The sequence below is a fragment of the Cynoglossus semilaevis genome, chromosome 18, assembly GCF_000523025.1.
Source record: "Cynoglossus semilaevis isolate Cse_v1.0 chromosome 18, Cse_v1.0, whole genome shotgun sequence".
In the NCBI taxonomy this organism is placed as follows: Eukaryota; Metazoa; Chordata; class Actinopteri; order Pleuronectiformes; family Cynoglossidae; genus Cynoglossus; species Cynoglossus semilaevis.
Genome location: NC_024324.1, coordinates 14592378 through 14606302, shown reverse-complemented (window position 1 = coordinate 14606302; position 13925 = coordinate 14592378). Strand labels below are relative to the sequence as shown.

The 13925-nt window shown below is 39.1% G+C and overlaps 1 protein-coding gene across 1 annotated transcript in view; it reads left to right on the top strand.

Moving 5' to 3' along the window:
* The window catches only part of LOC103394699 (retinoic acid receptor beta), a 30465-nt gene extending 16546 nt beyond the window's left edge, over window positions 1–13919 (top strand). The window contains exons 4-8 of the mRNA XM_008332117.3: window positions 106–266; window positions 5400–5576; window positions 9034–9238; window positions 11584–11742; window positions 12257–13919. Coding sequence (XP_008330339.1) covers window positions 106–266; window positions 5400–5576; window positions 9034–9238; window positions 11584–11742; window positions 12257–12471 — 917 coding nt within the window. The 3' untranslated portion in view covers window positions 12472–13919. The remainder of the gene's footprint in view (window positions 1–105; window positions 267–5399; window positions 5577–9033; window positions 9239–11583; window positions 11743–12256) is intronic.
* Window positions 13920–13925: the final 6 nt, after the last annotated feature.

Sequence of the window (13925 nt, the reverse complement as noted above, 5' to 3'; positions counted from 1 at the left end):
CTGATGTGGCCCCCTGGTGGAAATGAGTTTGACACCGCTGATATAGACTAAATGATCAATTCAGTCACTTGAAATCACTGTTGGACATTTTTTTTTTCTTCACAGCTGTTCGGAATGACAGGAATAAGAAGAAAAAAGAAAGCCCAAATCCTGACCTGACAGAAAGATATGAATTGACAGCTGAGCTGCAGAGTATCATTGAAAAGATTTGCAAGGCCCATCAAGAGACTTTTCCTTCCCTCTGCCAGCTTGGCAAATACACCACGGTGAGTCATGGTCATGCAGAGATGGGACATACGTTTTGTAAATGATGGGTCACTTTTTACCTAGCTAAAAATTAAACAAATGTAAATGTCTTATGCTTCTCCTAAGGTACCTTATTTTTCTTTTGTTTTGGGAGAATAAAATCAGGTATTATCAGGAAAGTGGCAAGGAAACCAAAAACTGCTGGAACATCTGCGGTGACAAAGAGTGAGTCGAGTGGAGCTGTATACACTATGTAGTGGGTGGAGCAGATGGTATCAGTTGGGTTTTTAGGGGTGTGGCTTCAGGAGGGATTGAGCAGAGGTGGAATTTTTCCATTGCATTATCTTCCTGCGCTCTGTTTGAACAATGTCACACAGGTCACGTAGTGACATGGCACTTTGGTTTAAAAGCGGGTCACTCACAAGCATACCGCCATCGACAATACTGGAGTTTGTGGTCTCGAAGTATGACCAGTGACTTCTAGAAACGCTTCATTAGTAGGGACAACTTTTGCAAAGAAGACTGAAAGGCAACAGCAAAAACAAGAGACGAGAATTAGAATTTTGTCAGTCTGTTGCTAATATTCTGTGATACGTTTTATTCATTCAGTAACTTTAGTGTAAAATAATGTAGGTGCAATGGGTCGAGTGCTGCTTAGGAGCACTCTGTGTTATTAACCAGTCTCAAATTAATAACACAATCAGTCTCATTAAAGTTATCTTTAATTATTACGTTAACCTACTAATATGGCAATGATGTATTACTTGGAGTATTACACGTATACTACAATCAATAGGATTTAATAACCATTAAATATCTGAAGTATTTTTAGAGTTCTTGGCAAATTGGGTGGCTTCGATGAATAAAGTAACAACACAGACAAACACAGTTTACAAAAATAATCAAATTTATTTATACAACACTGTCAAGTTAAGAGAGAGAGAGATGTTGCCTCTCAGCTACCAAGCAAGCGACTGAGCCCTTGAGGCGTGTTCACATACGCGACTGCGCAGTGGAAGAAGAACTGCGAGGTAGAAGGAACGGCAACAGGAAACACGTGAGGCGTGTATGCGCTCACGGAGGTGTGAATGGGTGTTGTGTACGCGCACCAAGATGCGCTCAGGTACAATGAAACAGTGCTTGTGATGTTATCAAAGTATATGGGGGAAGGGAGGCGTACCGCGTGGTCTACTCCAGACAAAGGACTTTGTCGGAGTTTTCCTGATCCCAATACTGATAACGTTACAAGTTAACACTGAAATACTGACGGTGTACAAGAGTATAAGACCGAGTCAGGAGGTTAGAAAAGAAGTGCATGCAACAGCCTAGCTATAAAAGCAGCACAGATTTCAGACAACAAAATTCAATATGCGTACTTAAACTGTCCCTAAGTTTAAATAGCACTTAACAATACTACAGATTAACTAACGTGCCCAAATGCCAGCCTTACTGTAGTGAACGTCTGCTCGTATTTAGAGGGTAGTGGAAAGTCCGTGCTTCTTGGGTCTTTGCCAGAGCTGGGGACGTCCGTCTGGTTCCACTGTGTCCAGAGAGTCCTCTTGGTTCCGAAAGTCCGTTTCAGGAGGAAAAGTCTCTGACTGTCGATGTGCCGGTTCACACGAATACCGTTAGAAGGAATCCTGTCGCTTCTAAACTTTCCAATAACTGCTTTGGTCGCAGCGCTACGTTACTTGTGTAACTTAATTACCGGTTAACTCAGTTAAGAAAAAGACGCTACTAGTGCATTTATCACCGTGGGCAATGATGTCTACAAAAGCGAGTTGATTCTTAGTCTTCTGAGACGAGCAGGTTTCTCTTTTCATCAGGGGTCCTACGGAGAGAAAGTCCTGAACAGAGAGACTGAAATTGGGGCTGACCCCCCAATTTAAAGGTTGCGGAGGTCAATGATCGTGACCTATGTGGATTTACTAGAAGCAGTGGAATTATGGGAGTTAGAGTCGTTAAAAGTTAAAAGGACTGTGGTACCTACAAGCATAAAGTAAAACAAATTTAATATACAGGAAATAGACTACTAGTTTCCATGTTTATTTCTACAGTGGAACCACCAGTGGAAGGAATTTTTTACATAATTTGGAAAAATCAAAAGCCAACAGTCTTTGTCTTTTTCTTTGTCTAATTCAATTGTTTGAGACGACTGACACCCTGTTAGGTGGGTTCACTTTTGAAAACTGAAACAATTTTTCCCATAGAAATCAATGTAAAATTGTAAAATTACATTTAAACTGGGCCAATGTAATGTGCTTGGTTTCTTGTAGAATTCTTTAAACCTTGATAGCTCAGTGTAATTCCAGCACTTTCACTTTTAATTTTTCTTCATCATCCAAATCTTTCTCCCAAAAGGTATTTTCTTTACAACACGGTCATTTTGCAAAACTAATCTCTGAAACAAATAGTAAAAAATGTAAAAACGTGGTATCGAAATAAGCTTGAGTTGGATCTCATTGAACTAGTGGTGTAACCACTGATAAAGGCTTAATGTGAATCAGTGGTAATTATATGCTTGTTCAAAGGCTGTGGGAATTTTCTTATTACTAGCAATCGGACCTGATATGCGTTTTGAGTCATCATTGGTAGAAACAGAGGAGAGTTCCTGCACACACAGATTAAGTTAAAGCTTATTATAAATTATTATTCAAATTCTAGTATGCAGTGATTGAGAAGTTCATAGCTAGGTTAGCCAAGAGAGCTGCAGGAAAAAGGGGGCTTATCTCCACAACAAGTAATGTTTAATTGACAATAATTGTGAAGAAAACTTTTTCCAGGCACTCTCTCCCTTCATGGGAGTGAGTGGGCTCCAGCTGCTGTACAAGACCCTGTCTATATTACAGTTAATCATCATGATTAATCCTAGATGTTGGCTGCTTTTCATAGCTTTCTTTATCCTTACACCTCAGTCTTCTGATGTACTATAGGAATTATGTTTCAACAGTGCCATTGCATTCCATCTGAAGCAGCACTGTGCAGTGCGCCCCCCACACCTCCCCACACACAAAATCTCATTCCTGCCAACTGACCAAAGTTGCAAATTCTAGCATAAAATGGACAAGTTTGATAGCAGAGGATGAAGCATCGGTGTGTGTGTGTGTGGGGCACGAAATTTTACTATGAATCAGAGAAAGTTTTAGAATTAGCATAATTTCCAAACTATTGAGCCCAACTAAATAATAAAAAAAAACTTGTACATATATAGGCCACACTTCTCCATAAGTCGCAGGTGTCCACGTTGTAACGTTGGATATTTACACAGAAAGATTTATTTCTCCATGTTTAATTAAATACATGTTTTTTTCTGAACAGTACCTGTAATACGGTATAATACATAGTATCAGTAATAATCATTATTGATTTTTCCTCCGATAATAAAATCTAATCAGCGTCGTCAAATCTGATGGCTTAAAGTAGATTAATTTATCACCCCAAGCCATGTCTACGGAGCCCCTAAAGAGACATGGGGGAAAAAAAAGAAACGTATCTCGTGCTCACGCGCACGAAATACTTTCTCGTAAGCACGAGAAAGTATATCTAAGGCATTTTGCCATACATACATACACGGTAATACATTAAAAAAACTCAAAACAACGGTTGGGGAATCTAGGATACCGGCATGTCATGCGTAACATATGTACTGTATATAAGGTGAGCATTTAATTAATGTAGGATACCTCATTTAGACACAGGAGGGAACTGTTGTTGTTGTTCTAGTGTTGATAACAGTGTAGGGAGGTTCGTGAAGGGTAAATACGTATATACGTAAATCATCTTCATCCTTCATCCTCCTCATCCTTCTGAGAGTATGCATACTATAATAAAAATCTCATCCACAGAGCCCAATAATTGTAAAATCTCACCATGCCTCAAGCCAAGCATAAAGTACAATTCAACTGAATCGTCTAAACGAGCCATATTCGTGGCTCACAGGTAGACTTTCATCATTTCATTAATTTCAATTTTATTTATAGAGCGCATTTCATGCACAAAGCAAACTCAGTGTGCTTTACAGACATCACGTAATTACGTGAAAGTTATCACGAAATACACTGGTCCTTCTCCTATCGCAGTAGTTGCGATAGGAGGGCACAACAACAGTGCCCTCCTGTGTCGAACTGAGGTATCCTACATTAATTAAATATCCTATACAGTACATATGTCACGCATGACATGCCGGTATCTTAGATTTCCCAACCATACGTACTGTACATGATTGTTTATTTTAATGTATTACCCTGTATGTATGTGGCAAATTGTCTTAAATATACTTTCTCGTGAGCACGAGAAAGTATCTCGTGAGCACGAGATACGTTTCTTTCTTTTTCCCCCCCATGTCCCTTTAGGGGCTCTATACAAGTCTCTCGGAGCGATTATCTGAAGTACTGACGCATCATTTCACGTGCTCACCTGTGCATCTCCACCACAAGGAGTCACTGGTGTAAAGTCAACAGACTTATGTTTACATGTTCAGTTTCAAACGCAATTGTTTTGTTTGTGCAATACACTGTTTGTTTGCTACTAGCTAGCATGCTAGCATTAAATAATTGATATAACTCAGTGCATGCTATCCTGCTGTTTGTGTTTCATTTTATTGGTGCAGTTACTGAAACCGGCTTAATATGGCACAGCCCCATCTACAGTATTTTTAACCAGCTGCCACTGCTTATATTCTTGCATCTGCTTAATTGACACCTAACTGTCTCATATACACAACTGTCGTTTCTAGCTCTGTTCTCTTACAGCACATTAATTCCCCTTTTTTCCCCATTTTCTATTCTGGTCTTTTACTGCTTGTGTAGTTTTGCGATAGTATGGCTGTGTAAATGACAGCTCTAGCTTTAGTATTGTGTTCCCTGTCACAGATCAGTTTCTGCATGCCATCATTGCATAAGCATCCCACTGGCAGTGCTATGCTCATTATTGCAGGACCTGGCTGCAAGCTTGGCTCAGCACACTGCCGTCATTACAACAGGGCTGCCAGTATTTTTGAGAGCTCTATTCTTTTTGGAGCCTATTTACTGTGGGTTGCTGACACATATAGAGCAGATTGAAGCGGAGGAGGTCATTAGCAACAATCTTGTGCCATGATAAAAGCATCTTTCTCCTTGTCTAACTGTTTGTGTGGATATGTGTGTGTCCTACAGAACTCAAGTGCAGACCACCGTGTGAGGCTGGACCTTGGCCTGTGGGATAAATTTAGCGAGCTGGCCACAAAGTGCATAATCAAGATCGTCGAATTTGCCAAAAGAGTCCCCGGATTCACGGGTCTTACTATGGCGGACCAGATCACATTGCTGAAAGCTGCTTGCCTGGACATTTTGGTGAGAGTTTATGCTGTTGTTTTGAGGAAAATTAGAAACAAATTACAGGGATTCTAAGATTATATTTTGTTAATGTCTTTTGCTAAATTACATTTAACATAAACCATCGTTTTCTAAATGTTTTACTCTTGAGTATGGAGTAAGTTGCACCAGCCAAAACATGAATAATGAAGAAGAAAAAAAACATATATATATATGTTGCTCTGGAGTATAAGTCACACCAACCAGCTAGAGTGCCCTCTAGCAGCTGCCAGTGGGAAAAAAACATTGTGCTGCAGTTAGAGCAGGGGTGGCTAAGTGTTCTGCTGTGGTTGCAGGTTTTTGTTCTAACCAAGCAAGCGCACACCTGACTTGGCTCTTTTAATCCACTGATCTGAATCTCCAAACAGCTGATTGGTCACTCATTGTGCTCTGAATAGGTTGGAACCAAAACCTGCAGCCACAGTGGCCCTTTGTGGAACAGTTTGCCGCCCTTTAGAGTTAGAGGGAACCATACTTGTTGCAGCACATCTGCTGTTAACACATGAAATTCCCCAGTGTGGGGAAATTAAAAATTCATTAAAAAAAAAAATCAAAAAATCAAAAATATTTAAATTCCATACTTGCCACACACGTGAGTTGTTGTCAATTACATGTTTTGAACGATATTAAGAGAGAAAAAGAAGAGATAGAAGAAGCGATGTGAGGACGGGACACAAACGCAGTACTCAGGAGAGACTCTATTTCAAGTGCAGAGAATTGATTTACAAAGTCCACAAATCACATGGACAATGATCCCACAAAGACAGCATGAGGGAGAAAGGTGTATATACCCAAGGCACCAGATGACATGAGTGAGAGTAATGACAAAGACACTGGTGAGTTTGGTCACACTGATTAACTCAACACAACCCCAGCAGAATGGTGGGTCTGTCGTTACAAAGTAATTGAATTAATTTAAGATGCAATTGCAGGGCACCAAAACTGCTCAGACCCTTCCTCAATAAAAAGTCCATTATTCGTAAAGCATATTTTGAGCTTTATTTATGGCACACTGGGGAAGTGGATGTTTTAACATCAGATCTGCTGCAACACGAGGCGCCAAGTGTGTGGTTTCTCTGGAGCTCAAAGCCATGACCTAGTGCATGTTAGGCAGATGTTTAAACAGACGTGATAAAAAGATAGCATAGCATTGTAGCTATAGTACTATAGCTATAGCCAAACAGAAATTTTGGCTTGCTGTTTTTAACTCGTTGCATCAGGATTTACATTTTTTACTGCAGGGATAAAAATAAAAATAATTGGAAACTATTGCAGGTTTATATAGCTGTGAAATAACAGCTATGAAATATTGCACATATTTTGTTTTTATAAAAAAAATAGAGACGTCAGTGAAAACCAATACATTTCTTGATTTCTGCCACAAAAAGAATTTAGTTTTTATCGACCGCTTTGTCGTTAATGAAGGCAGTGGACTTTCAGCTGAAGCAGGGGTGAGCAGTCGACAGCTGTTGTGACTTTTTGGCTCCCAATATGCCGTCAGCATCTGTTCGCTAACACATCTCAGCAGAGAAGAGCAGGCTGTAGATATTGTGCACAGAGGTCTGGTGAGGAAGAGTCATATCAAAGATCAAACGTTGAGTTCTCAGTGTGTGTGTGTGTCAGTGTGTGTCCATGTGTGTATCAATGCAGGCCTGGCCAGCCGGTGTTGCTCCATGTTTTATTCTGTTTCATGTTACAGACACGGCTGCCACTCACTGTCAGAATCGTCCCACTCAGCTATCTTCAAAGGTTGCTGTAGGCTTCACATACGCCAAAAACATTCATTAGGTCTCCACACACACACAAACAAACACACACAAGCACACTTGGCGCAGCAAAGAACTGTAGAGTAGAGGTTTTTTTTTTTTTTATCGAGGAAGGTCATCGTTGCTGTAAATCCTCCTTCATGGCTAATCGCGTGGTGAAAATAAATTAGCTTTGTTTGAATTATTAATCTACATATTAATTACTAGCAGAGCATTTTTACACATCATATAGCTTAATCAATAACTTTCCTAAAACTACATTCTTTAGGTCTTAGTACCATATTTTCCTATATGGTAAATCGAGTATAAGACGCATCGGCCAGATGATGACAAAAAGTGCCACTTACAGGAGTAGCAGATACTGATACACAAGAGAGTGGTTCCCTAGACTGACCTCTAGCGGCTGTCAGAAAACAACACACGTACATTTTTAGTGGTACAGGAGTAGCAGAAACTGTATATACAGACCTACAGTACCGTCCAGCGGCTGCCAGTGTGAAAATAACAAACATATGAAATTATATTAATTTTATTCATTTTAATATATGTCACACCTGAGTATAAGTTGCAAACCCAGCCAAAGGATGACAAAAATGCGTTGAGTTATAGTCCAGAAAATATGGTAGTAGTGATGTAGATAAAGAAGGAATATTTTAGTAATATTATTTATAATAAACTTTATACTTGTGACAAATGATGGTCTAATGGTGTCTTTCAGAATCAGTGAATCCAAAATAACAACGTACAGCAAAATAAAGTGACTTGTGTCCTGTATCCTTCCTGCCATTTTGACAATTAGTGAGACAATTAAAACAAAAAGTAACAATAATAAGTTCCCTATAATGTTTATATGGTGCATTTATTGTCCAAAACCTGACTTTTAATAAGAATAAAGTCAAATAAAACCAAACCATCCCAAACAAAAGAACGATCCGTATGAACAATTCGTGAACGAACTGGCTGTCACATGACAGAAGAAAGAGGACCTGAGGACGGACGCAGATTTGAGTGAGACGTGAACTAATAATTTCTGTTTCCTGTCCTGCTGACAGCTTATGCAGCTGCATGCCATGTGGCATGAGACGGTACTGCATGAAAATGAACCAATCACTCACTCATTACTCCTGAGTTATATGAAAGATTAGTTCATATTGAATGAATCGTTCACGGCCAACACATCACTACTCTGTAGGCACTCTATCATATGATTTCCTCTAATCCACAAAGACATCTCCTTCTGAAATTCTCTGAACTTTTCTACTGGAACTACTGAAGAAAAGATTGCATCTGTAGTACTTTCCTGGGTATGAAACCAAACTGCTGCTCCAACTCTTGTCCCAGCGTTTCTTCAACATCTATTTCCTATACCTTGATTGTACTATAGCCTAATGCCTCTGCAGTTACTTCGACTATGCAGATCACCACTGTTCTTGAAAATCATGTCATTTTCAATAAGAGCCTATATTTTTATAGATATGCAGTGAAATGATACCTATCAATTTAGCCTTCGCCACAATTTGAGAAAATCGACACAACCACGAGAATGTTTAACCAATGTAATTAAACAACAGAGCACATTAATAAACAACAAACAATAAACAAAGAAGAGGCTGGAAAACATTTTTGATCAGGAAACCCCTGCTGACTGAGACTTTGTCTGCCTTTGTCAGATTCTGCGCATCTGTACAAGGTACACCCCTGACCAGGACACCATGACCTTTTCGGATGGGCTTACCCTCAACCGGACGCAGATGCACAACGCTGGCTTTGGCCCTCTAACTGACTTGGTGTTCACGTTTGCAAACCAGCTTCTCCCTATTCAAATGGATGACACAGAGACCGGTCTTCTCAGCGCCATCTGCCTAATTTCCGGAGGTGACCAAGCAGAACCAGTGTGAAAATAATGAACATGTAAATTTCAGTGGTACAGTAGTAGCAGATACTGATATACATGCCTAAAGTGCCCTCTCGTGGCAAAATTTGACATTTCTTCACATTTTAACCCCCGTGGGTGGCCTGGTTCCTTAGAGCCATAATTCACTTATGCTTTGGTCAGCTAGGTTTTTCTTTTATAAGACCTTTATTGGGTCACTTGCTGAGCTACGGCCAATTCTAGCTGTCATCAGGGGAGAACAGTATACACCATGGACATGCAAATCCACATGTACGTCGAAGAAAACACAACTCACATTCATACTATTTTGGACTTTGTGGGGAAGCCAGGAACCTGGAGAACACTTGAACAAATAAATCACATGCTGCTTGCACTGTGGTATTCTAGTTTCTGCAAGTCTCCTGTATTTGCATGGCCAAAAACCAACATTATACAACCTTGAATGGATACTTCAGGTTTTGTAATATGCTATTAGTAAGCACTGACTGAACAGGAGGGCACACCCTCCATGCCCTATGCCAAATAACAGCCCAAAACCCGCGTCTCACTAAGGAATTGGCTTCCAGTAGGAGAATTACGATTGAAAAAAATCTATTGCATCCTATATATGCGTGGTCTATGATAACACAGTTAATAATTATACATTTCAGCTGCCAATTAAGGCAAGTATGCTAATAATTACCAGTAAAAAGCTTTACTTTTTCTCTTCAACATGTTAAATCACTGTCATTGCAAATATTACTGGCTCTTGCACAATCCAGGAAAACCTGCTTTCCATTATAATACTCCTAATCCTGCATCTGATTTCTCTGCCAACACTGCCCCTGGGTGGACAAAATGTGAAATATTCATTCTAAAACGTATGAGTTCCTGTGCACCAAATGACCATCATTATATCGTGGAAACTGAATAACTAAGCTGGTCTTGTGTATGTTATAAAATCATTAGATCACATTTATTGTAAATAACAGATTTTCTCCATAACATCTTTGTATTAATATAATGCCTGTATTAGCTACATTATTATTAATGATATTTATATTATTAATTAACATTAATATATATAAGGCCGGCTGGAGTTTCCCTATGTCTTACCGAAGGTTATGGGTTAAAATCCAACAAATTCCCAATCCCATGTTGGGTTACGTCAGAAAGGCACAATCACTGTCTCAACTGTTGATGAAGGGACAGGCCCAAAGTGAATATGAATAAGATTTCATGTTAAAGAGGAGGTTGTCCTGTACATTAATATATTTAAGTCTGCAGTTGCATAATTTGCCAGAGCAATTTCTCAGAAAATCATGGATGTTATATACACAGCTAAACCATTTTTAGTTCATCAGGTGAGTTTTAGATGCACATTATTGAAACATTTTTTCTTGAACATGTAAATTGATGGGTGCATAGATGGATGGGTGCATAGAGGGATGGGTGCATAGATAGATAGATAGATAGATAGTAGATAGATAGATAGATAAATAGGTAGATAGATAGATAGATAGTAGATAGATAGATAGATAAATAGGTAGATAGATAGATAGATAGATTGATTGATCGATCGATCGATCGATAGATAGATAGATAGATTGATTGATTGATTGATCGATCGATCGATCGATAGATCGATAGATAGATAGAGAGATAGATAGATAGATAGATTGATCGATCGATCGATCGATAGATCGATAGATAGATAGAGAGATAGATAGATAGATAGATAGATAGATCTAAAATGTTAGCCTCTAGCTATGAGGGAATGGGCAAACTAATGCCCGGGGGCCAGATGCGGCCCGCCAAGCTTTTCCAAATTATATAATTTATCTATATTTCATGTGGCGCTTTGGCCCAGAGGCAATGTCTCTTTCATTCACACTGCCCCTGGGTGGACAAAATGTTCGTTCACGGTGCTGGTACGGTGCAGTATGATTTGGGTGGCGGTCGTGGAGACTGCTGCCTCTGCGACCTGGTAACGAATAAGCGGATGAAAATGGATGGATGGATGGATTTATATTCCATATAGTATATATCATTATACTTCTGCCTTTTCCCTGCAATACCCACGCTTCCCCAATGGATGGCATAGAAAATGCTAAAAGCATTTTAGTTTTTATGCATGACTTTATGTCATTTATCTTAGTTCACACAAATGCTCCATCTATCTGCTCCTGACCCGGCCTCCCTGTTCAGTTTTAGGATAATTGTGGTGCGCGAGTCAAAAAGCTTGCCCACACCTGCTCTAGCTGGTTAATAAAAGTGAAGACAGAGATGTACTACAGCTGAGCTTCATGTCTCATTTAATATATTTGTGTGTGTGCGTGTGTGTCAGATCGTCAGGACCTAGAGGAGCCTGCCAGAGTCGACCGGCTCCAGGAGCCACTATTGGAAGCTCTAAAGATCTATGTAAGGAAGCGTCGTCCCAGCAAACCACATATGTTCCCCAAAACACTGATGAAGATCACCGACTTGCGCAGCATCAGCGCTAAAGGCAGGAGGATTTTCTTTTGTCTCTGTCTCATATCAGGATACCTAATGGTAATATTAATAAACTACTATCAAAAGTAAGAAGCTACATTTATCTTTTAGTTGTTTTTACTTTCATTCAGTATTAACATAACTGTAACCAAATATAATTTAGACAACAAATACATGCCAAAAGAGTGATCTAAGTTACTGGCGGACGCAAAAGTACACAATTTATTTATCAAACATTTTCAATGGTACAGGAATAGCAGATACTGGTTCACAAGCCTAGAGTGCCTTTTCTAGGCTGTCAATGTGAAAATAACAAACTATTTTAATATATAAGTTGCAACGGAGTATAAGTTGCAAACCCAGCCAAAAGATGGAAAAAAATGCTACTAATAGTCCGGAAAATACAGTAGTCAGTAGTCAGCCGGCAGCTGATTTTCTATCTATCATGATAATAACGGAAAATTTAATGGATAGTCTACCACTTCTGACTTTTCTTTTTTGGCTGTTTTTTCACTATCACGTTGCAGGAGTGGAGCGTGTTATCTCTCTGAAGATGGAGATACCAGGGTCCATGCCTCCGCTCATTCAAGAAATGCTGGAAAACTTGGAGGGTCAGGAAAACCAAAGCAATGGGAGTCTGAGTAGCATCGACCACCCAGATGAGGTTGATACCTCCTTAAAATCCCCGGACTCCTCGGAAACGGAGGGGCGTGCATCCAGTCCTCTAAATGATGAACAATAAAAGGGCAAACTGTTGTATTTCTGCACTAAAAACATATTTAAGGCAGGGCACACATTCCACCTGTGAAGACATTTTTGGCTTGACCATCAATTGTATTGATACCACAATAGCTGTTTGTCTGTAATTCACCTGATCCTCACCAATTTTCATGACAAAAAGGAAAATTAACAAGAAGGTGAAAGTTCTCACCACCAAAGAAAATCTTTAATGGTAAGTCTGTGACTACAACAGATGAGAGGAACAGCTCAAGAGGCTGCCAGAGAAAATACCCTGAAGGTCTCATTTGTAAATCCATAACTGCATGACCGGAGATGGATAATTGGTTCTCCCTTCTCTGCCTTTCTCTTTCTTTTCTCATGCCCGTTTTTCCTGACATTGCTGCAGATAAGTACCATTGTAGATACCATTGTTTCATGGTGAATTTTGTGGTGGTTATTATTGTCTTAAATATTATCTTTTATGAATATACAACAGGATGAAGTGTGGACAATTTGTCTACACAGTATTACCACATAGTAGAGAACTATTTAGCTTTTAAATTAAAGCTAAAACAGTTACGGGCTACAAACTTGCCTTCAAGAAATCCACAAACTGATCATGATTTTTTTCTTTTTAGCACTTACTAGTTACATAGACATAAAGTTATGATTTTTCTGTTTTCCTAAGAATATATAATAAAGTGTTAAAGTACCCGGGAGAGAGACATAGGTTAGTGACCATTAAACATGAACATCCAGAAGTACGGGAGGTAGGTATAAAGCCTTATTAAACAATCAGGTGACAGATAAGAAAATGTCAATTGTAGGTGTCTCTTTTGTAATGTTTTTTTAAAAGGATGTTACATATCCCCTTGTCAATACTAATCCGTAACCTTGTGGGCCATTTGAGCTGATGTACGTGCAACAAAACTCATATTTTTGTTTAAGTTAACACAATTACTCACTATGACACCTAGGCTGGTTTAGGTGAACACAATACTGAAACACTCACAGGAATTGAAGAAAGTAAAGAAAATTAATCGTATCGCCAGTTTCTGTCGCATAGATGAACAAAGACACACTATTTGCAATACACAAGTAATAGAAATAGAAAGAAAATACTCCAAATAATGTGCAGTCCTGTATGTAATGGGAAACCTGGTCACCCTTAACCAGCTGCCATATTGCATTGTAATAATTGATTTTCTTGAAACATAACAGGAGGTTATGTTTAACTGTTATCACGAGACACTGCAATAGTTGGTCCAGTGTTGGCCATATCCTTATTTGTACATCTTTGTACATGTGAGAGAAGTTATTTAATCTATTTTCTGCATATGTTATTCGTAATTAACAAACTCTACCATCTTGTTATGTATTCAATAATTAATGAAATGAAAGATGATTACATTTATCACCATCATAGTAGTCCAAAACCCCGTTGTCATCAGTCGAAGCTACTTATCTGGCAGGGTA